This window comes from Loxodonta africana, chromosome 7 (genome assembly GCF_030014295.1).
Source record: "Loxodonta africana isolate mLoxAfr1 chromosome 7, mLoxAfr1.hap2, whole genome shotgun sequence".
Classification (NCBI taxonomy): Eukaryota; Metazoa; Chordata; class Mammalia; order Proboscidea; family Elephantidae; genus Loxodonta; species Loxodonta africana.
In genome coordinates this window covers 8535632-8561716 of record NC_087348.1, presented here as the reverse complement: position 1 = coordinate 8561716, position 26085 = coordinate 8535632, and the positions used below count along the sequence as shown (strand labels likewise).

The window sequence follows — 26085 nt, the reverse complement described above, 5'->3', positions numbered from 1 at the left end:
AATGGTCATGACCCTGGGAGCTAGGAGGGTAGGCATGACCGCCTCGGTCAGACGTGGGAAAGGAGAATGACCCTTAACCCTGGCCCTAAACTGAGTTTTCAGCGCTGGGATGCAGGCAAGCTCCCCCAGGCGCCGTCCTAAATCCCACGTACGTCTAGGGAGCGAACTACAAGCCCCAGAAGGCAGTGCGCCGGCGGTGCAGGGAGCGGGCTGGGAGGTGAGGGCCCTCCGTTTTACGCCTGTCGTACAATGTGGAAAACTACAAGTTCCAAGAAGCAGCGCGGCGAGGCCCCACTTGGGCGTATTTGCGCCTGCGCTCCGCGGGCGGGGCCTCTGGGGCGGAGCGGCCACCATCTTGGAACGGGAGGCGGAGCAGAGCCGACTGGGAGCGACCGAGCGGGCCGCCGCTGCCGCCATGAACCCCGAATAGTGAGTGAGCCCCGCCCGCGCCGTCCGGCGCAGCCTCGATTCCGAGTACGGGGCTGTACGCTTACCGGGGTTGTCCTGCCCGGGTCAGGACTGCGCGGCGCCCCCACATCCGGGTCTCTCTTCCGCTGACCCCCCCCTCACATCCGGGTTCTGCCCCTCCCCCCGGGTGCCCCCGAACCCCGGCTCGACACCCCCCGAGTCATTGCACCCAGCGCCCAAAGACGGCGACCCCGAGGGGCACTGCTTGGGGCCCGAGGCATGTGCTCTACCGGGCCTTAACGGTCAGGTGACCCCGCAGCCCCGATCTCTCCTGGCCTCAGTTTCCCCACCTGCGGCTTGAACGTGGCGGCGGCCTTGGTGCAGACAACGGTCTTAGCGTTTTGGGGCCTGTCACGATAGTCTCTGGTCTTGGTATAAACTCGAGCCCTTACGTTGGGCCTTAAGTCCCTCTGCCCTGCAGATCCAACAACACCGGAGGCCCCGAGGCAGCGCTCCGGGGGGGTTGTCACCTGGCCCCTCGCTTGGGCCGCACTGCCCTGCCGCCCCCGGCAGTCATTCTGTCCTGCCCTCCTCACCTTTGCACAGGCACCCTGCCGCCGTCGGCACACCTCTTCCCTTCGCTGTAACACTGAAGTTTACAGAAATGTGGCAGTTGCTTCCCCGCTTCGGTGGGATTCTTTGCTCCACGAGCTCTTCTCACTTCTTGGTCACTCCCCCTAGGGGTAGCTGGGGTAGGTGGCCCACATCTCCTGGCCCGGACTTCTCACTGATAGTTTCCCCGGAGTATCAGTTATCATTGTCTTCCTCTTCTGCCACTTCCTTTTCTTCCTCCCGATCCAGGCCACAGGTTTCCGTGGGGCAGGGTGAAGCTCTGAGCTGGATTACAAGGGGGAACAGAGAAGCAAACCAGCAGGCTGGCAAAGAGACTTTGGAGTCTGACAGACCTGGTTCTAGTAGTATAGTTAACAGCTGTGTGACCTGGGGCAAGACTGCCCTTCTCCAGCTCTGGGTTTCTCCTTAGATGGCAATAACAGCACCCACTTCACTGGACTGATGTGAGGATTTGATGACATGGTGCATTTGAAGCTCTTAGCACAGGACCAGGCAAAGTAGGAACTCAGTGACTGTTAACTGCTGTTGCCATTGCTACTTGTTGGCCACTTCTGCTTGGTGGCTTCATACCAGGCTCTTTACGTAGGTAGTTATTTAGTGGGTTCTGGTCTGGGCTCTGGCTTCCACTTCTGCGGCCTCGCCTGCCAAGGCAGGCACACCACAGGGCATGCAGTGGGGTTCTCTAAGTAATCCCAATCAGACAGAACAATGAAGTTTGTCAGGAATGAGTAGGATACCCAACTCTGTCGCTACTGATTGTGATCCTTGGCAAGTCAGGTCCCTCTCTGTGCCTTGGATTCCTTCTCTGTAAATTGGGATTTAGCCTCAGCACACTGAGAGCCTTTTGGGGTAGCTATATTATGTGGGGGACTAGAAGGAGGGTTGGGTGAGCGTCGTCGTCTTACAAACCAAGGCACACCCCCCAGTAAGGTTACAGTTGTGACTCCAGTATGATGGTGGGTGGGCTCCCTGCCATCCTTCATGCCTTCCCATCCTCTCTCTCCAGTGACTACCTGTTTAAGCTGCTTTTGATTGGTGACTCGGGCGTGGGCAAGTCCTGCCTGCTCCTGCGGTTTGCTGTGAGTAAGAAGTCTCCTGTACCGTCCATCTGGGGTCCTGGCTGGCTGGCCAGGGGGAAGAAGGGATACCCTAGAACACAGCAGTTATGAGACCTGGGGGACCAAGGATGAAGTTGCAGGACCTGCTGGCAACACATCCAACAGGAAGGCGGCAGGGCTGGCAAAGTGGGGTGCTGAGAGCTGGGGCTTGGCAGTTAGGAGCTCAGCTGGGCAGGGAGCTGGAGGGAGGTTTTCCAGATGGGCCTCAGACCCGTTCACTGGCCCTTTCAGGATGACACATACACAGAGAGCTACATCAGCACCATTGGGGTGGACTTCAAGATCCGAACTATTGAGCTGGATGGCAAAACCATCAAACTTCAGATCGTGAGTGGTGTTCTTCCCATAGCCGCCATGTAGAGGCACTACTTTGGGAGGGGCATGGGGCTCTGGGTATGGAGTGAGGCTGACCCTGTCTCTCCTTCCCTCCTGTCATGAAGTGGGACACAGCCGGTCAGGAACGGTTCCGGACCATCACCTCCAGCTACTATCGGGGAGCCCATGGCATCATCGTGGTGTACGACGTCACCGACCAGGTACTGGCTTTGCCATCCCCAGCCTTGCCTCCTCGACCTTAGGTCTCTGGCCCTTGCTTCTTTTTACTTTGCTTGTCTTCTCTTCCTGATGCTCCTCAGAAAGGGGACTATACTTGATTCATTTCACAAGGAGGGAAACAGCCACAGAAATGGACCCTCTCAAGGTCCTCCCACCTGAACTTGCCACCTCATTCTAGACCTTCTGGGCACTTGTGCTTTGTGGAGGTTTAGTCAGCAGGTTGGCCTCCTGTGTGGAGCCTGTGGCCTTTTGTGTGGAACACACTGTGGGGGAGCCATTGTAGGGCTTTAGGCAGGAAGTGCGGGAGCCCTGGGCTCCGTGGCAGCAGAGACCGAGGAGTCCTGTGTCTCGCAGCAGCCTCAGTCATGGGTGGGGGTGTGGTTGTAACAGTCGGAAACCGCCCTACCGTAGCTTACAGTTTACAGACTATGCAGCCGTTTGACTCCCATGACCTCCCAAGATGTCTTTGCCACTTTCCCATTTGCAGACAAGGCGTGGGTGGTGAGGAGACTTGCTGAGGGCCCTGCAGCTGACTGAGAGGCAGGGCTGGGAAACCTGGGTCTTGGATTCCACCTGCTGTGTTCCTTCTACCAGACTTATTGCTTACCAGGGTCCTGGCCGTGGGGACATGGTGTTGCTTCCATCGGCCCCAGGCCAGGAGGAGTCCCTGCTCTGAGAGGCAGCAGGGCTCTGCAGGCTCACAGGGACTCTGAGGCCAACTCCCACCTGGCCTCCCCAGCTCCTGGACAGTGAGCTGTGGCTGAACTGTGCACCACTCAGGTTACCCAGTGACCTCATTTCAGTTTGCGCCACATTTGACCTTCGTGGCTTTAAATTCCCTTTTTTCCTCTCTCCTTGAAAAGCTTGTCATCCTCCTGCTCCCCCACCTGCCCCATCCGCCCGCTTGCTGCACTTGGTTCTGCCTTTTCAGTGTCTTTTTCCCGAGTCCATAATGTACTGCTCCCCACAGCTGCATAGTCCGTGCCCCCAGGCTCTGGCCCAGGCTGCCTCCTTCCTCTCCCAGCACAGCCTGGGCGCTGTCCTGGTTTGGGCTCCCAGCCTGCGTATTGTTCTTCCGCCTAAACGGCTCTGACTTCACAGTCGCCCCTTCTCTGTCATACACCATGCTGCTCCTTCAGGGTGTGTCCATCCTGATCCTCAGTCTCCCAGTGAAGGAGTCGGAGGGGGGTCCCCGCTTTCCAGATGAGGCGGCACGCTTGGAGAGGTGTTGAGAAACTTGCGCATTTTTTCAAAGCTGGTGTTTGAACCACACCCTTTCCTGCCCAGGCGGCCTCTCCTGAGCCCCAGACCGTCTGCAGAACTCAGCAAGCCCAGCACCCGCCTCACCATACCCCTGAACCAGCTCCTGCAGCCCATCCTTGTAACAGAGTCCCTGTCAGCCTGACCAGAAAACTCTTGCTTCCTCACCTCCCCCACCCAGTTGGTCCCGCGTCGCCTTATCCTGCCACCATCCTGTCTCAAATCCGTCCCCTCTAATAATAGCAGTGATGAGAATAATAGCAGGTTCTGCTAATTGAGCACTTGTTATGAGACAGGCTGTGTTCAGTAGCTTGTGCTCACAATAGCCCAGCTAGAGGTAGTTTTATAAAAAAAAAAAAAAAAAGGGAAACTGAGGCTCAGCGAGGTTAGGCAACAAACCTGAGGTCACAGAGTAAATGATTGAGCTAGGCCTTAATCCCAGGATGATCTGACTGAATCTGTCCCTGGCTCGGGCAGCATCTTCCCTGGATCCTGCAAGCCACCCCCACCCAGCTGGTCTCCCTCTTGCCAGTCTGATGTGGTCCCCACACTTCTGCCAGGACTGTCCCTCTGAAACATAGGTGTGGTCTGCCTGCCCCCTTCTTGAGAAAGCCTCCAAGGCCTGTTGTCCGCAGACTCGGGACCAGGTGAGACCCTTCAAGCTCTGGCCCGCCTCTTCTCCTGTCCCTGCTCAGGGCCTGTGTTCCAGCAACAGTCAGCTCCTCCCTGTCCCCTCACATCCTGGGAGTTTGCATGTCTCCGCCTCCCCTCTACTTCCTCCTGCACAGGCCAGGTCTTAGCTGCAGGCTCAGGTGAGCTCAGCCTCCCCAGGCAGAGGGGCTCCTGGGGCTCCAGCAGCCCCTGCCTTCTACCCCTGCAGCTCTGATCAGCCCATCTGGCCATTGGGTGTGTCCTGGTTGGTTCCTACACCATCTGTTGAGTGCTTTAGGGCAGGGCCCAGGTATGGTTTCCCTCACTGTCTGTCCCCAGCACCCAGCACAGGGCCCAGCATGGGACATGGCAGGAAGTGTGAGTTGTGGCCAGTGTGGTGTCACCAGATCTTTGGCTCTTAAGAAGGGAAAGTGGCCGTAGCTGCAGCCCTTTCCCGAAAGTTCTGTCCTTTGTCCACGGGGGTAGCAGGCTGCTGGGTGAGTCTGAGGCTGAGTGATGGGCTGTTGATGCCAGCAGCAGGATGAACTTTGGGCTCTGTTCCCAGGATACCTGTCTCCCCCCTAGGCAGGGCCCCTTCTGCAAGGACCATCCACCTCCCAGGGGCTTAAAGAGATCTTACTGCCACTGTGGGAACTCTGTGGTTCTTGCTGGGCTGTTGTTCTTGGACCAGCTGCCGCTTTTTCCCCTCCTTCCCTGCCTCCCCTCAGACCTGTCTCTCTTCTGATGCGATTGGCCCCCCACATGTAGTTAGGTCTTTCCTGTGTCTCCTGGAGGGACAGAGCAGCTCCAGGCAGTTGGGGCTACATTGGCCTGGCTTTTAGGGTTGCAGACAGATGAGGGGAGGGAGGAAAGCTAAGCCTGAGGAGAGAAAGAGGGGGCTTCTTCTGGGTCTCCAGGCCGAGCTTTGCTGCCTTGCTCAGGGGCCCAGGACACCCACCTCTCCCTCAGAGAAGTGCCCGTTCTCCAGGCCTGGGGCAAGGGTGGGAGTTGGGAGCAGCATAACTTTCAACTGGCTCCCCCAGGAATCCTATGCCAACGTGAAGCAGTGGCTGCAGGAGATCGACCGCTATGCCAGCGAGAACGTCAACAAGCTCCTGGTAGGCAATAAGAGCGACCTCACCACCAAGAAGGTGGTGGACAACACCACAGCCAAGGTGAGCAGGCCGGGCCAGGTGCAGGTGGGCTGGGCCAGGTGCGGGTGGGCTGGGCCAGGTGCGGGTGGGCTGGGCCTGTGGCCCCTCACCTCTTGCTGCCCTACTTCTTTCTCCTCTCCCTTTGGCAGGAGTTTGCAGACTCTCTGGGCATCCCCTTCCTGGAGACTAGTGCCAAGAACGCCACCAATGTCGAGCAGGCGTTCATGACCATGGCTGCTGAGATCAAAAAGCGGATGGGGCCTGGGGCAGCCTCAGGGGGTGAGCGGCCCAACCTCAAGATTGACAGCACCCCTGTGAAGCCAGCTGGTGGTGGCTGTTGCTAGGAGGGGCACGTCGGGTGGGACAGGAGGGGGCGCCTCCAGATGATGCCCCTGAGGGGGCAGGAGATGCCTCCCCCTCCTTCCCTCTCTCTGGGGCATTTGAGTCTGTGAGCTTTGGGGTGTCCTGGGCACCCCATCTCCCTCTGGCCCATCTGCCTGCTGCCCTGAGCCCTGGTTCTGTCAGGGCCCCCAAGGGAGGACTCCCAGGGCCTGTGACTGGGGTGGGCCTTGCTCTGCTGCTGCCTCTAGGTAACTTCGAAAGATCCCCACCACACACTTTTCTTTGGGACGAGGGCTCCTCTGTCTGTCCTTCCCCCCACCCACCATGTACGATGCACCGGGTTTCTCTCCTTGCCCTTGTACCCCCAAGAGCTGTGGACCTGGCCTCTACTGCCGTGGCTACAGTCAGTGCCCGGGGCCAGGAGTGGGGCCCAGGGACCTGGGATCCAGGGCCCTGAGCCGAACCTCAGGATAGGCATGGGGCCATGGGGCCAGCAGCCCACCCTCTCCCCTCCCTGCCTCCCCCGCCCCTCCCACACCGTAAACTCCACCGTCCAGCTGTGGCAGGGCCAGCACAGCCAGGGCGGGTGGGTGGACAGCCGCGCTAGGCCTCTGTCTTGAGCCTGGAGGGATCCCGCTCCTGCCACCCCCTGCCCTGCCAGAGCCAGGCCAATGTGCCACCTGCCCACCATGCCCTTTTGTCCCTGAGGCAGGCGGAGGCAGAAGGCCCACCCTGCCAGAGGCCGGGCACCAGCCTTAACCCTTGCTCTGCCAGCCCCTCTGTCCTTGTCCAGAGGCAGCACATCTGGCTTATCCTCCCCCTTCTGGCCCCTGGGAGCCTAAAGGACAGATCCCTTTGCTCCTCTGGGGAATGTAGGTGTGGCCAGGGCTCGGGCTTCTGATCCCCCCCTCCCGAGCCAGGGTCCCAGCCCCCTGCCCTCTGGCACAGCTGCTTGCTGCAGAAAAAACAAACCTTGGTCTTGACCTAAGAAGCCATGTCCCTTGTGCTGTCTCTTGCCTGTCCCACCCACGCCCTGCCCTCCAGCTTGTATTTAAGTCCCTGGGCTGCCCCATGGGTGCCCCCCATTCCAAGGTTCCCCTCTGGTGTTATGTCAGGCATTTTGCAAGGAAAAGCCACTTGGGGAAAGACAGAAAAGGACAAAAATAAAATCAATAAATTTCCACTGGCCCTTGGGTGAGCCGAGGGTTTTTGCAAGGAAGTTGCTGGTGGCTATGTGTCGTCTCTCGCCTTGGGCCGGAAGGACAGGGCTGAGGCCCTGGGCATGGGTACGCAGGGGTCCTGGCTTGGGCTCTGTTTTCCAGGGTTGCTGTTGAAAGCCCTTGACCCACTTACTGGGGCCAGGAGAGCTGTTTTCTTCTGTGGACTGTCCCCACGGACCCAGCAGGGTTCTGGGAGGGAGGGAGGCAGGCAGGCAGTCATCAGCGAGTACCTGGTGAGCCGCCCAACACCCACGCAGGCAGGCACACTCCAAGATCAGGCAACCAGGGGCCCCCTATCCCACCTGGCCTGCATGCCCCTAGCCCTCTGGTTTAGCGCCCTTTTGGCGTGGCTCAGTTCAGGCCAGGTGTCCTCTCAGACGGTGACAAGCACTTCGCCTGTCCTGGGCCATGGTGACATGTTATGCCTGTTGTGTTCCCGTCCCATGGATGGGAATGTGGCTACAGTAGGCTCCCTTGTGTCGGGAGGGAGCTTGCCAGGGATGTGTGTGAGTCCCGCACCGCGTCCGCGTGGTCCTGGGGGCCTAGCAGGGAACGAGGGGCGCGGGGACCCGCCCCGCCCCGCGGCCCCGCCCCCGGCTCCGCCCCGCCGGCTTCGCGGGCTGAGCGCGGAGCCGCGGGCGAGCGGGCGCAGGATGAGCGCTCGGGGCCCGGGCAGCCGGCAGCGGACGCGCCCCCCGAGCCCCCCGGCCCGCGCTTCGCGCCCCCCACGGCCCCGCGGCCCCGGCCCCGGCTGCGCCACCCGCCTTGACCACCTAGCCTGCCTCGCCCGAGCCCTGCGGGCCATGCCCGGCCGACCCTGAGCGCGGGCCGGGGGGCGTCCCCTTGCGCCCGGGCCCCGCGCTGGCGCCCCCCGGGCCGCCGCCCGGCGCGGGGGCCATGGCGTTCACCTTCGCCGCGTTCTGCTACATGCTCACCCTGGTGCTGTGCGCCTCCCTCATCTTCTTTGTCATCTGGCACGTAAGGCCGGGCTGGGGGCGGGGGACAGGGGGCGCGCGGGGCGGGAGGGCCGGGGGGTCGGGGCCCTGGGGACGCTTGGGGCCTCCTCTCCGCTAACCCCCTCCCGCCGGCTTTGGATCGTCCCCATTAGCGCCCCCATCACCGGCTTCCTTCCCGGGGCCCCGGCTTCCTTCGCCGCCCCCGCCTGTCTGTGGTTATGTCAGTTGGTCCCTGACCCCCTTCCCCTACCCCATCCGACCATGGGGAGGGGGCTGGAATTCTGCAATTCTTTCTCCTTCGTCCCCTTCTCCTACCCACCCCACGTTCATTCAGCCGCCCGCCTTTGTCCATCGGGGCAGTTTGTCTGTTCGTCCCCCCCCCACCTTTGTGGGTTTTTCCAGCCAGAGTGATGGAGCTGGTTGCTATGGCAACTGCATCTGTTTACAGGACCCACAGATCTCAGAGCCATTAACCCCTTCCCTTCCCAGCCCCCTCCCTGACCAAGCAGCGATTGGCTCTGAGCACCCCCAAAGACATACCCCCTATGGGCTCACCTTGGGCTTCCCCACCACGTTTCTTCTTCACTTTCCAGCTTCCCTTTCCATTCCTGCCCCCACTTTCCCCTTTGTCTTTCGTCCTCGCTCCCCCCTTGGTCTGTCCATCAGTCTGTCAGTTCTCACCCTGATTGCCTCCCTCAGAGAGGGTCCCTCACTCTCATTCTCTCTTGGGACCCTCTTCTCAGCGGCCCCTCTGCCTGGCTCCTTCCCCCTCATTAGAGGATTATCAGTCGGCCTCCAATGCATTGTTGGGGGCCCCTGGCCCCCCTTTACTGCCTTCCTCCTCTTCTGTCCCTGAGGTTTCTGCCCACACCCCACTCCCCTCTGTGCCTGGCTCCCATCACCACCCTGGCTGACCTCACTCTCCTGGCACCCTCTTCCTTATCTTCACCCCTTTGGGGGCCTCTCACCCCACTCCAGCCTCTCCCCCTGTGCCCCCTTCCTTCCTCTCTCTCACTCCTCATTGCCTCACCTGCTTCTTTCCTGGTCTCCTCACTTCCTTTTTCCCGTTCCTGGGACCTGCTCCCTGCTCTGTAGTCCTCCCTGGGCTCTGAGGGACCTCTCCCTTCACCATCCCCAATGCCTTCCTCTTTTATATCAGGACCCCAGCCTCTGAGTACCCCCCTACTGTGATCAGCGAGCCCCACAGCACCCTCACTCCCATCTCCAGCCCTGCCTTGCCCTGACTTTGCCTCATGCTCTCTCCGTGGGTCTCTCAGCTGCTTCTTCCTTTCTTCCTCTCTCTTCTGTTTCTCTTTCCCTCCCTCCATCCCCCTACCCTGGTCCATCTTGATATCTCGGGCCTCCTCTCCCACCCCCTGGGCCTTGGACAGTCCTGTGGAGTGGGGGTTGGGACTGGAGGGCTGGACTTCTGAGGACTGGAGGCAACTGAGGGCCAGAGGCTGGGGAAGAGAGCCAACCAGCTCCTGGGAGAAAGACTAGATTCTCGAATCCCACCCAGGGCCACACAGCCCTATCAGAGTTCCTGTACTCAGCGGCGTCTCAGAGCATCCTCCATCCCACACACCCACACGCCGCATTTTGGGGGCATCCTGAGGACCAGGCCCTGGGGCTCTGGGAAGACCAGGATGACTAAGACTCAGGCTGTGCCTCGTGGAGCTCCCACTCTGGGAGAAGGCCCAAGCTTTGAAGTAACACCTTTGTTCATTCAACAACTATCAACTGAGCACCTACTATGTGTTAGGACTGTGTTCACTTGGCATTTAGTTGTGTGATCTTAGCTAGCCACTTGTCCACTCTGAGTCTGTCTACACAAAGTGTCCAGAGCAGGACCTGCTAAGGGGTTGAGGGGTAGGGGACGTGGTCCTCCACCCAAAGCTGGTAAGAACTAGACCCTTCTAGGGCAGGACCCCAGATCCCACTCCAGACCCTGCATGCAGGCCCCACTGGTTTCTAGGCAACCCTGGTGGTGAGTGACATGTGTCAGCTGTCACCATGGGGGTTGTTTGTTCCGGGGGGGGGTTGAGTCAGCGCCAGGCAGCCTGGGGGGTGGGAGGCATGACACCTGCTGCCTGCTGGTAGTGCCATCTCTGGGGCAGACAGACGGCACCCCTTCCACTCTCTGTTAGACCCTGTTGCTTTGCCTGTCAGGCAGGCAGCTGCCCAGAGTCAATGGGGAGTAGGGGGAGGGCACTCCAGATGGCCTCAGCTCCCTCCAGGAAGCCCATGTTCTCATATTCTCTCTCTCCAAGCCGTCTGGGGTCCAGGATGCTCGGGGGCTGGTGGGCCTGCTACGTCATCCTAGGGCTGCAACTGAGGGGAGGGGACCCCCGTGGGCTCCTCTGCCAGCCTTCCTCCCCCAAGTCACCCCAGGTCCACCCCATCAGCTCCTCAAACACCTGCTCCACCTCTAGGGTTGCAGGAAGCATCTTGGGCCCCTCTGCCTTCACCCCTGGCCAGGCAAGCCCTGTGAATCAGGCTCCTGACAGCTCTGGAGTCCGCTCACACTTCTTCATCCCCATGGCCACTCTCCTTACTCGGGCCACCATCAACCCCTCCCCAACACTCTAAGTCTCCTTGATGGTCTGGCCTGAGTACGACAAAGAGGCTAGGAGTTTGAACTCAGACTGGGTTAGAATCCCAGCTTCACCACTACGTAGCGATGTGGCCTTGGACAAGTCACTTAACTTCTCTAATTCGCGTGAGGTTGTTGCAATGACTGAGTGAGCGAACACGCGTGGAGCCTGCTGGCATAGAGTAAGCACCGCGTATGTCTTGGCTATAACTCTTGCCCATTTCGTACCTGCTGTTCCCACCAATCTGCGAACATCAACCTGACCACACTACTCTGCTGCTTTATGCCCTCAATGGCTCCCCATTGCTTTTGAGCTAATGTCCAAGCTTCTGGGTCTGGCTTCATGGGACATGTGTGTCTGGCCCCACTGTCCTCCAGCCCTATCTTTCACCTTCCACTTCTCTCCTCCCACTCTACTCACGCTTTCCCTCTAGCACCATGAAACGTTCTTCCAACCCTCTGTACCTTTGTACTAGCTGTTCCTGCTGTTTGGACTGTCCTTCCTCCATTTGTTTGCCAGACAAACACCACTGAATCAAGCCTGGGCCCCCCACGACCCCCAGACTGGGTTACATGCCCAATGCAGAGCTCCCAAGGAATACAGCCTGGGTTCCTCCCATGCCCCATAGCCCTGGTCACTCTGGAGTGTAGCTCATAGTTCTTCTGAGCTTGGGGGTCCTCAGGGCAGGGGCCACCATGTCCCAGGTCTCTGGCCCCAGTGCCCAGCCTAGGGCCATCTCTTGGGATGTTTGCATGGAGCTGTAATGGACATGGGCCTGAATCGGACACTAGGACACTAGAGTTCCATTCCAGGCTGTCAAGAGTGTTGTGGGACCTTGGAGGGACCCTGCCCCCCTCCTGGGGGGCCTCAGTTTCTCCACCTTTGCAACCAGCTCCATTTGGTCCCATCCCAATGTATAAATTCCTATCCCCAAATTTCCTCACGGAAGGACGGGTGGAGGGTCCATAAGCTGCTCCCCAACCCTGATGGGCACATGCCCCTCCCCAGATCATAGCCTTTGACGAGCTGCGGACCGACTTCAAGAACCCCATCGACCAGGGGAACCCAGCGCGGGCAGTAAGTTGTACATGTGCTGTGCCGAGGTGTGTCCGTCCGTCTGTCTCTCCATCTGTCGCGGGCGGGTTCGGTTGGGGGCATGGAAAGATGAGGGTAGGGGTGGGGGGGCATACCCCTTCCTCTCTGTCCCCGCCCCCAGCAAACACCGGGCGCGGGCTCGCGGCTCCTGGCGGGGTGGCCGTTGCCAGGCTCTGGGCCGTTGCCTTGGAGACGCGGGTGAAGGTTCTCCATGGTGACGGTCGCCATGGGAACTGCGCGGCTGCTTTCCTGCCGCGCCGAGGACGCCGCAGGCTGCTCTGGCGCCCCCTGGCGGCCACTTGCAGGGCTGTGGGTGGAGAGGGAGCGTGGCCAGGCGCCCCCGAGCACCGCTCCTTCGCCTCCCCATAGCGGCCTTCTCCTTCCCCTACAGCGTGAGCGTTTGAAAAACATCGAACGCATCTGCTGCCTATTAAGGAAGGTCAGTGTCAGGGCTGGGGGCAGGGGGGTCTTCGCCCAGCTTGGCCCCCACTCTGTGACTGGGAGCCTGGCCTCCTTCCCTTTGGGCCTGTTTGATCCACTCTGCCATGTGGGAGGGAGCTGGAGGCTAGAGGCCCTTCTAGTTCCAGAGGTCATGGCGGTAGGCCTCTCCCAAGCCCCAGCTCCCCTCTGGGCCTTGAAGCTTGGGTCTGCCCTGGCACCAGGGCACTGACCTCTCCCTCCCTCCCCAGCTGGTGGTCCCAGAATACTCCATCCACGGCCTGTTCTGTCTGATGTTTCTGTGTGCAGCAGAGTGGGTCACCCTGGGCCTCAACATCCCCCTCCTCTTCTACCACCTCTGGAGGTGAGGGGGCTGCAGTCTGAGGGAGGGGTGAACCAGGAGAAGCTGGGGCAGGATGGGGGCTGCCTGGGTGCTGGGTACTAAAGGCTCTCCCACCCCAGGTACTTCCACCGCCCTGCGGATGGTTCTGAGGTCATGTATGACGCGGTCTCCATCATGAATGCTGACATCCTCAACTACTGCCAGAAGGAGTCCTGGTGCAAACTCGCCTTCTACCTGCTCTCCTTCTTCTATTACCTGTACAGGTGAGGCCCTGCCCACGGCAGTCAGGAAGAACTCAAGGGAAGGGGTGGTGCTCCAGGTATCGGGCCTCCAGTCCCAGGGGTAGACAGGCCTCATCAGGGCCTGAGGCCCTTGAGGACTGAGGGCCACCCAGGGTGACAGGTGGGCAGCCAGGGGGTGGGCTGGCTCATGACTGGGCTCATCACCTCATCTTCCCACAGTATGGTTTATACGTTGGTGAGTTTCTAAGGGGGAAGCCGGCCAGGGAGCGAGCCCAGAACGGACCGGACGCCTGTGCACCCCCAGCCCTGCCCCCTTGGCCGCAGAGGCCTCAGCCCCAGGGAGGGCCGGGGCACTGGTGCCCCAGCCTCCCCACCCCCCAAACTGCTGCTGCGGGGACCCCCCGCCTTCAGAGCCCTCCTCCTTGGACTAGGGCTGGGCAGAGCACCACACAGGCCAGGGGCTCCTCTGCCAGCCATGGGCATGGTGGTCAGTCCTGGAAGGGGTGGGACCTCTGGCCTTGGCCACTTCAGGGGAAGTCTGGGCCCTGCCACAGGGCAGGGATTGACCCTGGGAGGTCTGGGCCAGCCCCCTCCATTCCAACCCTGAGGCTCCCCCTGCAGGTGGGGGGGTACCCGCACCAGGAATGAGCAGGCTCAGCAGGGGACAGCCCCATTCCTAGTCTGCCCTCCCCCCCAGGCTCTCTCCAGCCCCATTCCTTTCCCACTTTCCCCAACCCCACCCCACCCTGTCTCTTGGACCTATTTTCTATGTTGCCTGGAGGAGTCCGGCACCCCTTCCCCGGCCATTTGTGACAAAATATGAATAAACTACTGCAAACACATGGGCCCCAGTTCTGCTCCTGAAAGGCCTGGACAGGAGATGGGGGGGTAACTATATAGCAGAAGCCCTGACCTAACCCCTAGCCCAGCGAGCCTGGCCCCATGAGACCACAGGCCTTTCTGGGGGCCCTCTCAGATGGATCAAAGGCCTCTGAGGCCTCCCTGGCAGCTGCCCCTCCCCAGCGCGCATCCAGTCCCAGGTAAACACAGCCCTTTCATCTGCCCTGCAAGCCTCGTGTCAAATCTCCACCCCCAGGGACCCTCCCTGGGCCTCGCTCCCCTAGACAGCCCAACCTGGTCCCATGGCAGTGCAGAGGCCCAGGGGGTCAGCAGCTCCTGAGGCCCCAGGAACAAGGGTCACAGAAATCAAGGAATCAAATCTTCAATGTATGGAAAAAGCAGTGCCAGAGGGGGAACAGGGTCACCGGACCAGGTGGAAGGTCAGCCAGTATATGATGAGGGGCTGGAAGGCCGCCGCCCCCAGTGTCAAGTAGAGCTGGAGGCGCTGCCGGGGTGCCGGGCCCCCCATGCTGTCGGGGCTTAGGGCTGCTGTCCGCAAGGAGCGCACCTGGAAGAGAGGAGAGCTGTCGCCGGCTGGGAGAGGCAGGCCCCAGCTGCGACCCCGGGGGAGGGGCACCCCAGACTCACGATGAAGTACATGAGTGCAGAGGAGGTCCAGGCCAGGGCCACGTAGTAGCCATCGCTGCCAAACAGCAGCCCTGTGAGCACACTCAGGATCATCCTGCAGGTGGGCGGTGGCGAGAAAACTGACAACCCCCGAGGCCTAGGCCTGAGGCTACCCGCGACCCTCACCCACCACCAGGGCCCTTGACCCCCAATCTGCCCCCACCCAGGAACACGGACCCAAGGAATCTGGAAGGCCAGGACTTAGCCCTGAGACCCTCCTCTGCTACCCCAGCTCCAAGCCCTTCTCCCCCTGGCTCCCAGGTGACTCGCAACATCCCCACCTCCTGAGCATGACTGCACAGGTCCTTGGGAGACTGGCTGCTCCCTCTGACAGAGAAGAGCCAAGGCTGAGAGCAGACAGCGGCACATCCAGGGGCAGAACTTGAGCTACAGCAAGGCAGGCCCAGGGCTGCAGGACCCTACCCCAGACCAGCCTCCAGTGGGCCCCACAGGCACTCACCCCACATATTTGTAGCCACTGTAGGCCAGCAGGTGGAAGGTGCTCAGGTCACTGCGCACAGTGGCCAGGTAGAGACCCAGGAGCAGGGCCAGCACTTCCATCACGACCCATACCAGTGCCGTGCTGGCACACAGGCCCAGAACCTCCGGGGAGAACCTGTGACCATGGGTAGGGGAACGGTGAGAGACCCGGGGCTGGGGACATAGACTCCCGATAGGTGGAAGGAGGGGGAGTGGAGGGATGGGGAGGGGCTGGCACGGACCTTTTCTGAATGCCCAGTGCCATCCCAGCCAGCAGCACGTAGGTGATGAAAGCCATTGCTGCCAAGAGCCAGAGAGACACCATCAGCCTGACCTCCTCAACTAGAACCCCCCCATAAGGCCACCAACACCTCCCCACCTTCCCCCATGCTTCCTTCCCTGTATGCCCCAACCCAATCCCACCTCCACGCTCAGCTCCTGGTGCCCTGCCTGGGATGCCTTGCCCTTCCGCTCCTTCTCCCCTCCCCTGTTTAAATGCCACCTGAGCCTTCTCCCAGGACCGCCCAGCCACTCCTTTTCCTGCCCCTGTGCTAGGAAACTCAAAGTTTCCTGCTGGGTTTCAGAAACTGTCCCATGGGCCAAAGCCATTGCCCATCCTAGAAGAGGCTGGGGCCATGCTGATTTCAAGCAAGATTCCAGGATCAAAATGCAGACCCAGCAGACAACCCTGGCTGCCCCTGGAGTCAGGGACCATGGGATGACCTCACCTCAGCCAGAAATTCTAAGTCTGGCCACCAGGCTGACACAGAGGACTCCAGGTTTAACTCAGCTGTTTCACACAGCTCAGAGCCAGTGGGAGCTGTGCCTTAGCAGCAGTTTAACTCATCCATCCTGTCCTCTGCCTCCCTGAGAGCCCTGGAACTGATGTGCCCACAGAGAGAGTTCAGTGTCTGGAGTCAGGAGAGCAGCCGCACCCTCGACAGGCTGTGTGGCCTCAAAGATGCTCTACTCTCTCTGAGCCTCAGCTTCACAGGTAGGGTGGGTATGCCAGTTCCAGTTGTACACCATGGCTACAAGAGGTCAGTGGAGTGAAGGATGGAAGACCTTTGTCCCTCCTGGGCCCTGGCCTGCTGCCTGCCCGTGATACCATTGGCAGCTCCTTGGAGGGCTGGCCCCTGGCACATCCACCCTGCCTTCAGCTTAGTGTGTCCACTATGGGTCTAGCTGTGTGCAGCCACCAGGATGCAGTCGGCCAGCCATGGCGGTCTGGACAGCCTGACCATTACCATCTGGAGAGGGAGATGTGGGGCCCAGAGGGAGCAATCATCTGCTCAGGGGGTTCATGAAGGCTTCCTGGAGGAGGGGATGTTTGAGCAGACCTTGGAGGATGTGCAATGATAACGGCAATGCAGCTAAGAGTTACTGGGTGCTTCCAGCATGCCAGGTGCAATCCCTGGGGGTCAGAACTGCTGTTTTTTCTCATTTTACAGAAGTCAAAGTAACCAGCCTAAGGTCCCCTGGCTGGAAGTTACAGGCCTGGAATATAAACCCGGGGCTCCAGGCTGAGGGGGAACATGGTCCAAGATCCAAGTCAAAGAGGCAGAGAGGTCTCAACAGTGAGCACCCTGAGGGCAGTGAAGGAAGTAAGCTTCTTACCGGTCACCCACCCCGTCTGCCTAGCAGACACTACACACAAAAAGCACCAAGAGCAGATGCTGAATCAGCAGAGGAGCCTCTCTCTTCCCACTCGTGCCTCCCAGCACAAGTCCCCCGCACATCCCCCAGCCCTGGTCTGAGACTCACTGGGGATATAGAGGTCGGGGGCGTTGAGGTCTTGCCGCGGGGGCAGAGGCACATCACGGCTGTACCGGACTTCCCAGTTCTGGCAGTGGCAGCAGTGGACGGGGCAGAAGACACAAAAAGGCAGGAGATGAGGGAATGAGGTCTTGGGGCTGGATGCTGGGGCAGGATGAGGGAGGCATCGGGGGGCCTGCTAGCTCACGTGGTAGACAGCTCACCTGGTGTGTGTAGGGGAAGACCAGTAGCCCTAGCTTCTTGGCCACATAAGCTGTGTCCACAGCGAAAAAATACTTGAGTTTGTCCACAGACACAAAACGGTGCAGCTGCAGGGATGGGGGAGAGAGGAGGCTATGGGCAAGCCGCACCCTGAGCCTCAGCACCCCGAGTCTCAGAGTGCACCTCTGTGTGCTCCTACCCTGAGGGCTGCTGAGAGGACCAGATGGGCTCCCATGGTGCCCCAGCCCTGGCCACATATCCTGCCACCCTTGCCCTGGGGCAGACCGCACCTCCTTGTGCACCATGTCCTTCCCATGGGATGCGATGGAGCTGCCATAGGCCATAGCCATGTTGGCCATTGGGTCCCCCAGCAGGTGGTTGACATTGAAGGCCACCTCAGCTCCTGAGGCTGGGTATCCCCCTGGCTGGCCGGAGTAACCACCGCTTGTGTCATCGAAGAGGGGAGGAGAATCCGGAGCTGTCCGGGCCCTGTGCTTGGAGCCTGCAGGATTGGAGGTACCAGAGTAGGTGACGGGAACGGCACGCAGAAGCCCAAATCCCTGATTTCTCCCCAGGCTGGGCAGCCTGGTACTCTGTACGGTACTGGGGCACCAGGCAAACAGTGAGCTAACCTAGAAAGAAGAACTTTAGCAGGGGACCCTTTGTGAGAGGTGCTGAACGTGGGCAAAGAAAGAGCTGAGACAGCGCTTGAAAGTGGTTGCCCACCTGGGGGTTCCTAGGGACGCTTCTCAGGGGAATGACCTCTGACCTGAGCTGGAGAGTGCGCAGAAGTTTGCTAGTGGAGATGATAATCGGGAGGGCAGACCCCCATGAAGAAGGACGAGAGAGGCGAAGAGTGGGAGAGGCAATGGCTGGGTGTTGGAGGCCTGGGCAGTGGTCAGGAACTCCGCCAGGGTGATGATAGGATAGGAAAGCAAATTCTGGAGGCGGACCCCCTTCGTGCCTAGGTCAGCATGGGGATCCCAGCTGTGCTGTCACCGCCCTGATCTTAGGATTGGGCCGAGAGGACGAAGTCCGGGACGCGCTGCCGAGTCGCACGGGGCAAGAACCCAAATGACCCCGCCGCCCTACGGGGCTGCCCCTCTCCCTCAGGGTGAGCGGGCCGCACCGCCGACTCCTCCTGCCGGCCGGGCTGCGCCCCGCTCGCCCCACGCCCCACGCACCGTGGGCTCCGTAGCCCGAATGATACGCCATGGCCGCAACGCTCGCTCTCTCCGAGGGCCCGCTGAGCCTCCTCGTGGGTACGAATGCTAATGATGCAGCTGCTTCGCTCTCTAAGCACCGACCGAGGTTACCGGACAGCCCGACACGTCCCTCCGCTGGTGACCACAGCAGCCATGCCCGCGGCGTCACCCTTAGCCACCTGCCATTGGCTCCTCGGCTGTGCCGGCTTGCCCCTCCCCTCTCCCAATTGGCTACTGGGCGCTCCCTCGTCAAAGCGGATTCGGCCGTAGTCAACTTCCGGACGCGGGGTAGGCGGGGAGATCCCAGGCGCTCCCGGATTGGAGAGTGAGCTTGCTAGTCTGCCGCAGGAGCAGCCAATAGATGGGTAAAGTAGGCAGGTGCTGAGAATCGTTTCTCCGCCTGCGCAGTGGGGCGCTTGACGCTCGCCCTGCCACGACTACACCAGGCGGAGGCGGGCGGGGGCAGGTGGTGGCGGAGTCCGGGAGTGAAGCTCTGCTCGCCCGGGCGGGCGGACTCTGGCCAAGCCCGCCCCTCAGGGCTCCTGCACTTCCTCCGTGCTCATCTTCCTCCCCGGCCCCGTCCACTCCCCTTCTCGGTCCCGGCGTGGAGCCTCGGCAGCCCGGAAGGTGTTGGTCCGAGGCCGGGCCGGACAGAGACACCGCGGCCCTGCTAGCCCCGGATGCTGGCTCCTCCTCCCGCTTCCCATCCCTCCTTGCCCCGCGGTTGCTGTCCGTTGTCCAGTGCTGAAATGCCCTCCTGCCTCTGCCGCCGTCCTGCAGACCCTGGGGCGTCAACTGCTGGGAGGGCCTGAAGTCTTGGCTCTACACGCTCCCCCTTCCCCTTCCCCCCACTGCACAGATTGAAAGACCGAGGCCCAGAAGATCCGAAGTCCCAGGGAGTAGGTGATATAGTTGGGGCAGGACCCTGCACCGGACCTCTCCCATCGACTCTCCCGTGGTCCACCGAATTTAGGAGCGGAGATGTGCGGATCCACCTTCTGAAACTTTGGCCGAAACTCCTGAGTCACCCCCGCTCTGTGGTCCTCTCGAAGTTAGGTCCCTAAGCTGCACTCGTGGTTCCAGGGCCTCCTTTCTCTCCACCCAGGTTCTGACACCCCCACCCTCCAGGAGACAGTCTTCAGAGGCCTCCCTCCACCAACCTTCTGCAGTGCAGGATCAGATCTTCTGCGACCTGCCTCTGATTAGCTACCCAGTGTCCAGTTACACCAGGTGACCTTCCTGTTTCCTGAACTCAGCCCACGGGATCTAATTGCAGTGGCTTTGCTCCAAAGACCCCTCCGCCAGGGATGTCCTTCCCCTCATACCCACTTGTCCAAAGCCTGGTTATCTTGTAAGAGTCATCCCAGCTTGTGTCTCTTAGAGGCAGAAGGGGAAGACAGGCCTCACCTGGCCTGTGGTGGTGAACCGGAGGCTGAGGTTCTAGACCCCTTCTGGGTTTCCCAGTTTGCCCTGATGTAAATTCCATGAAGACAGGGCCTGTGAAGACCAGGGATTTCATTGATGATGTCAGATGGCTCCTGGCTGAAAGCAGAGAATACCAGAAGGATGTTTACCTGTGTTTTACTGACTGTGCAAAGGCATTTGTGTGGATCATAACAAATTATGGATAACATTGCGAAAAATGGGAATTCCAGAACACTTAATTGTGCTCATGAGGAACCTTTACATAGATCAAGAGGCAGTTGTTCGGACAGAACAAGGGGATACTGATTGGTTTAAAGTCAGGAAAGGTGTGCATCAGGGTTGTATTCTTTCACCATACCTATTCAATCTGTATGCTGAGCAAATAATCCAAGAAGCTGGACTATATGAATAAGAACAGGACATCAGGATTGGAGGAAGACTGGTTAACAAACTGCATCATGCAGATGACACAACCTTGCTTGCTGAAAGTGAAGAGGACTTGAAGCACCTACCAATGAAGATCAAAGACCACAGCCTTCAGTATGGATTGCACCTCAACATAAAGAAAACAAAAATCCTCACAACAGGACCAATGAGCAACATCATCACGATAAACGGAGAAAAGATTGAAGTTGTCAAGGATTTCATTTTACTTGGATCCACAATCAACAGCCATAGAAGCAGCAGTCAAGAAATCAAAAGACACATTGCATTGGGTAAATCTGCTGCAAAAGACCTTTTTAAAGTGTTGAAGAGCAAAGATGTCACCTTGAAGACTAAGGTGCACCTGACCCAAACTATGGTATTTTCAATCACATCATATGCATGTGAAAGCTGGACAGTGAATAAGGAAGACTAAAGAAGAATTGATGCCTTCAAATTGTGGTGTTGGCGAAGAATATTGAATATACCATGGACTGCCAAAAGAAGGAATAAATCTATCTTGGAAGAAGTACAACCAGAATGCTCCTTAGAGGCAAGGATGGCTTCTTACATACTTTGGACATGTTGTCAGGAGGGATCAGTCTCTAGAGAAGGACATCATGCTTGGCAAAGTACAGGGTCAGCGGAAAAGAGGAAGACCCTCAACGAGGTGGATTGACATAGTGGCTGCAACAATGGGCTCAAGTATAAAAACGATTGTAAGGATGGCACAGGACCGGGCAGTGTTTCTGTTGTGCGTAGGGTCGCTATGAGTCGGAACCGACTCGACGGCACCTAACAACAACAAAGGGCCTGTGTTGTTCTTGAACCCTGTCTTCCCAGTGCCAAGCATAGTGCTTGGATACAGAGGACACTCAAAAAAAACATTTATACTCAATAAATAAATAATAAACAAAGGGATGAAGCCCTGGACTAGTCCTTTCCTCTGTACACCTCATCTTTAAATGGAGAGGATATTGAACCAGACAGTCGTTGAGAAGGTCTTTTGCTCTTTGCCAAAAACAAAAACCCCATAAAAGCGTTGCAGCTCCTCATGCCTCACCCACTGACTGCCTAGCTGGGGGGCAAGGCTCACAGGCAGGGGCAGGTGTGAGGGCCTCTAAGGGTCTTGCAGGCCAGAAAGGAGCACTGAGGCCATGTGTACCTGGGAAGGGATCCTCAGTTTGCAGGACAGGTCCCACTCCCCTGTGCTGCATGATGAATGTTTGTGAATTGAATCCAACACCTTCCCATCTCCATTTCTCAGATGGGAAAGCTGAGGTTGGGGGTGGAGAGTGCTGGGCCAAGGTCACACAGTCTCGGACCCTCTGGGATCCTGGCCCCAGCCTGCCTGCCTCAAGCCAAGCCCGGCGCCTCACCTCTGCCCTGCCAATGAGGCTCATTTACGCCTTCCTGGGCCGTCAACGCCCCTTCCCCAACAAGTGAGGCCGCCAGGTAGGGGTTTAGGAGGGGTTAGCCGACTCGACGGCACTGGGTGTTTTTAGCCCTGGGCTACTCCTCAGAGGACGACATGGGTCCCCCAGGGGCGGCCGCCCACGGTCCAGATTCACCCTCCTCATCTTCCAGCCGGGCAAACTCAGGCCCCTGGGAGCAAGGACTCGCCCAAGGTCGCAAGTGCGCGCGCGGCCTGAGAGCCTAAGCCTTGTGGCCGCCGGGTCCAGGCTTCTCGGGGGCGGGGCGCGCCCGCCGTGCCAGGCGCTGCTGGCGGCGCCGCCGGTGCCGCGGGGGCGGGGTCAGCGGAGGGCGGGGCCGAGCCCCTCGGCCGCCAACGCCGCCGCCGCCGCCGCCGCTCTCGGGCTCGGCTGGGCGCACTCCCTCCCGGCCGCCGAGCCGAGCGGACGAGCGGGGCCGCGCTGCAGCCCTCCGCACCCCCTATCATGCCCCGGGCCCGGGCGGCGGCCGCCGACGCAGCCAGAACACCATGCCCGAGGGCGGGAACGGCGGGGAGGTGCCCGTGCTCATCCCGGACGGCGAGCCGCTGCGCGAGGAGGTACCGGCGCGGGCAGAGGGGCCGGAGCCGAGTCGGGCCGGGGGGAGGGCGGGCGGCGAGCCCCGGGGAGGGCTGCTGAGGGGAGTCCCAGCGCCCCTACGGCCAATGACGTCATGGGGCAGCCCTGTGTCCTGCCAGGGGTCCCGGGACCTAGGGGCCCGCGTGGGGACAGGGGTGGGGCGGCTGGGTAGGAACAAGGGGGCGACTCCGCCCCCAGCACCCCATCCTCGAGCCTCACCCGTCCTGTGACGTCAGCACCTGGCCCCCGCATCCCCGTTCCGCAGCGCGGCCTGAAGGCTGCCATCACCCTCAGGGCCCCGGGGTCAGGGTCCCCAGCCCGGCCCCTCCGCTCACGAGGTGCCGGGCGGCACCTGCATTGCAGCAGCGGCAACAAGGAGAGGGGGTGGGGGTGGCAGAAAGGAGGAGGGGAGCAAGAAGGGAGGTGCCTCCAGTACCCCTCCTTCCTCCCCCCTACCCCATCCCCTCTTGCAGGCTGGGACCCCAGGATGGCCCCTCCCCTGTCCTAGCCAGGAAAAGGATGTGTAGGAGTTGGGGGGGCTCTGGGTGGGGTGCTGGCAATGATGGGGTGGGGAGTGGGCTGGTATGTGTGACTGGAGGGATGTAGGGTGCTTGTGGGTGTGTGTGACTTCGGGTGTGTGTTCCCCACACCTGTGTGGACGTGTGTCCTCTAGCCAGGTGAAGGTCTGGGGGGGCCCGTTGGCTTGGGTGCCCTGCTAACGTGTGTGCATGCTGTGGGCGGGTCTATTCCAAGTGGAGGCTGTAGGGTGTGATAGTCACATTGCAGTGGGTGAGGTGGGGTGGGGGTGTGTGCACTGTGATCAGGTGAGGGTCTGGCACGTCTCTGGGCTTCAGTTAATGTGAAAAATGTATATGCATTGTGCCTCATAGGGTGCGTGTGCATGTGTTTATGCTGCGGCGGTGGCAGGCGAGGGTCCCATGTGTCTTGGATGAACAGACAGGTGTATATATCCTGTGGTGGGTGGGTCTGTGATGAACACATGTTTTGGGGCACCTGATGAGTGTGTGTGTGTGTGTGTGTGTGTGTGTGTGTGGCTGGCCATGGGGTTGGGGTGGTGGTGTGCCCCTGTGGTGGGTGAACTGCAGTGGGGGGTGGCCACAGACGGTCCTGGGATGGGCTGGTTCCTACTCTCTTGGGCCTCTTAAGGCCTTGTGGGCCTGGAATGGGATAGGTAGCCCTTTAACCCATCTCTGCTGTTTCCACTGGACCCCCTTTTCTTCCCCCCCCCTCTTTTTACCCACCCTTTCCCCACCTTCTGTCTCCATAGGCACCTGGAGGTGAGGTGGGGGCCAGGTTGGCAGCCCTGACAGGGAGGTCGTCCAGGCCCCCAGGGCCAAGGAGTAGCCCCTGCCACCCAGCAGCTGTCTGTCCCACCCCCTCCCTCAGCACAGATGGGGAGTGGAGGCCGGCCCTCCATCTGCTCCCCAAGACTCACACATCCCCCGCTCCCAGCTCTTCCTTTTTCTCACTTACTTAAAAGCCTCTCCCGAGTCTCCTGCCAACCTGAGTGGATCGAAGGGACCAGAGGGGGTCACAGGGTGACAGTGACAATATTCCCACGGCCAGACCCTGTGTTAAGATCGTCACACATATGATCTCGTTGAATCCTCACAACAACCCCAGTTTACAGATGAGGAAATTGAGGCCCAGAGAGGATGAGGGACCTGCCCCAGCCATACAGTAAGTGGTGGACTCAGCACCAGATCCTGGGCAGCTGAGTGCTAAAAAGCCCATGTGTTCATCCCTCCAACCCCTGCCACCCTGGCTTCCAGATCACCAGGGCCAGGAATCAAGGCCCAAAGAGGGCAGGGACATGGCCCAGGCCACACAGCAAGCAGATCAGGGGCAGAGCTGGGACCAGAACTCAGGTTTCTCAGTGCCGCTCTGGAGTCCTTCCCTCTCCTGGCAGAGATGGGCCTGGGGCTGAGGATGGGAGAGCACAGTGCACAGGCAGCAGGCTCTGGGTGCAGATGGGCTGGGTGTGAGTTCTGCAGCTCCACTCTGAGTTAGCCAGAAATGTGATCCCTCGAAGCCTTGGTTTCCTCCTCTGTAAGGTATGGGGCAGGCCCCGGCCTGACACTGACTCCTCTCTCTGTCCACCCTGTAGCAGCGGCCCCTGAAACAGTCTCTGGGAAGCTCACTGTGTCGCGAGTCGCACTGGAAGTGCCTGCTGCTCACGCTGCTCATCCACGCCTGCGGCGCTGTGGTGGCCTGGTGCCGCCTGGCCACAGTGCCACGGCTGGTTCTGGGCCCCGAGGCAGCCCTGGCCCGTGGGGCCGGGGGTCCGCCACCTACCTACCCAGCCAGCCCCTGCTCTGATGGCTACCTGTACATCCCACTGGCCTTCGTCTCCCTCCTCTACCTCCTCTACCTGGCTGAGTGCTGGCACTGTCATGTGCGGTCCTGCCAGGCACCCCGCACGGATGCCAACACCGTGCTTGCCTTGATCCATCGGCTGCAGCAGGCCCCACCTTGCGTCTGGTGGAAAGCCACCAGCTACCATTATGTGCGGCGCACACGCCAGATCACCCGCTACCGGAACGGTGATGCCTACACCACCACACAGGTCTACCATGAGCGGGCCGACAGCCGCACAGCGCGGGGTGAGTTCGACTACTCGGCCCACGGGGTCCGAGACATCTCCAAGGAGCTCGTGGGCCTGGCCGAGCACGCAGCCACGCGTCTGCGCTTCACCAAGTGCTTCAGCTTCGGCAGCGCCGAGGCCGAGGCTTCATACCTCACGCAGAGGGCCCGCTTCTTCAGCGCCAATGAGGGCCTGGACGACTACCTGGAGGCCCGTGAGGGCATGCACCTGAAGGACGTGGACTTCCGTGATTCCCTCATGGTCTTCGCCGACCCCCGCAGCCCGCCCTGGTATGCCCGCGCCTGGGTCTTCTGGTTGGTGTCGGCCGCCACGCTCTCCTGGCCCCTGCGGGTCGTGGCGGCCTACGGCACGGCCCACGTGCACTACCAGGTAGAGAAGCTCTTTGGCGCCAGCTCCCCCCCTCCCGGGGCTGTGCCCAGTGGGCCCCCACTCTCCCGTGTGGCCACAGTGGACTTTACCGAGCTCGAGTGGCACATCTGCTCCAATCGCCAGCTGGTGCCCAGCTACTCCGAGGCCGTGGTCATGGGCGCTGGGTCAGGCGCCTACCTCCGCGGCTGCCAGCGGTGTCGCCGCTCTGTCAGCAGCAACTCGCTGCCCCCGGCCCGACCTAGCGGGCCCCGCCTGCCCTTCAGCCGCAGCCGCCTCTCACTGGGAGCTGGGGGTCGGGCCACACCAGGGGTCTTTCGCAGTCTAAGTGGGGGACCGCTGGGGCGCCGTGGAGAGGACACGGAGCCCCTGGAAAGCCCGCCATGCTACGAGGATGCCCTTTATTTCCCGGTGCTCATCGTCCATGGTGACAGTGGCTGCCAGGGGGACGGGCAGGGGGCGCTCTGACACCCTTGGCCCCCAGAGCAGCCTCTCCCTACCATCCCACCATGGGCTTAGATGCTCAAGTAATTAATTATTGTCCAAAACAAGAGGAAAAACAGACCAGCTACACACATGGGGTGGGGTGGGGGTGGGGGTCCTTACACAGTCCACAACTCGGTGACCTACAGTCACTGGGGAGATAGATAGCACCTCAGTTGAGTCTATGTACCATCCCTGGCATGGCCCTCCCCACCACCATCATGTTCCACCCACCCGATGGCAGAGGATCTGGTGTGGGGGTCTCTCATGCTTGAGAGGAGAGGAAGCTTCTAGAATGCCTGGGATGGGAGAGGAGTCCTGGGGACAGCTGTGGCCTGCATCAGAGGACTGCTTGTGGGCTCTTGCTTGCTGTGGCTGAGCCCTCGTGCAACCCAGAAGCACAAATTGACGGTTTGGGGCCATGCTGAGCCAGGCTGGCCTCCCTGAAGCTGAAGGGCTGGCAATGGGGGCCCTACAGCTTTGGCCCACTACCTGTCAAGGTTTCTCATGCTACTCCCCTGGCGTACCCCTCCC

General features: G+C 60.3%; 3 protein-coding genes across 4 annotated transcripts; 2 read left to right on the top strand and 1 right to left on the bottom strand.

The window, feature by feature from the left end:
* The first annotated feature begins 311 nt into the window (after nt 1-311).
* RAB1B (RAB1B, member RAS oncogene family) lies at nt 312-7340 on the top strand. Its single transcript, XM_003419572.4, has 6 exons — nt 312-429; nt 2048-2120; nt 2391-2486; nt 2600-2695; nt 5669-5800; nt 5929-7340. The coding sequence occupies exons 1-6, from the start codon at nt 416-418 to the stop codon at nt 6121-6123; spliced, it is 606 nt and encodes a 201-aa protein (XP_003419620.1). The 5' UTR covers nt 312-415; the 3' UTR covers nt 6124-7340.
* Nucleotides 7341-14215: 6875 nt separating this feature from the next.
* On the bottom strand, nt 14216-18381 carry YIF1A (Yip1 interacting factor homolog A, membrane trafficking protein). Of its 2 annotated transcripts, none has more exons than XM_010599024.3 (8): nt 18178-18381; nt 17284-17495; nt 16996-17100; nt 16781-16859; nt 15259-15316; nt 14997-15152; nt 14498-14616; nt 14216-14417 (listed from the first exon to the last, which is right to left on the bottom strand). In XM_010599024.3, exons 1-8 carry the CDS (start codon nt 18206-18208, stop codon nt 14224-14226), a joined length of 954 nt encoding a protein of 317 aa, XP_010597326.1. In that variant the 5' UTR covers nt 18209-18381; the 3' UTR covers nt 14216-14223. The 2 variants fall into 2 exon arrangements, with proteins under 2 accessions (XP_010597326.1, XP_003419619.1); XM_003419571.4 differs by having other exon boundaries at nt 14498-14591; nt 18178-18380.
* A 3196-nt stretch (nt 18382-21577) lies between these two features.
* On the top strand, nt 21578-25623 carry TMEM151A (transmembrane protein 151A). The gene is made up of 5 exons (XM_064289280.1): nt 21578-21674; nt 21729-22231; nt 22342-22460; nt 23365-23374; nt 24205-25623. The coding sequence occupies exons 1-5, from the start codon at nt 21578-21580 to the stop codon at nt 25534-25536; spliced, it is 2061 nt and encodes a 686-aa protein (XP_064145350.1). The 3' UTR covers nt 25537-25623.
* The last annotated feature ends 462 nt before the right edge of the window (nt 25624-26085 follow it).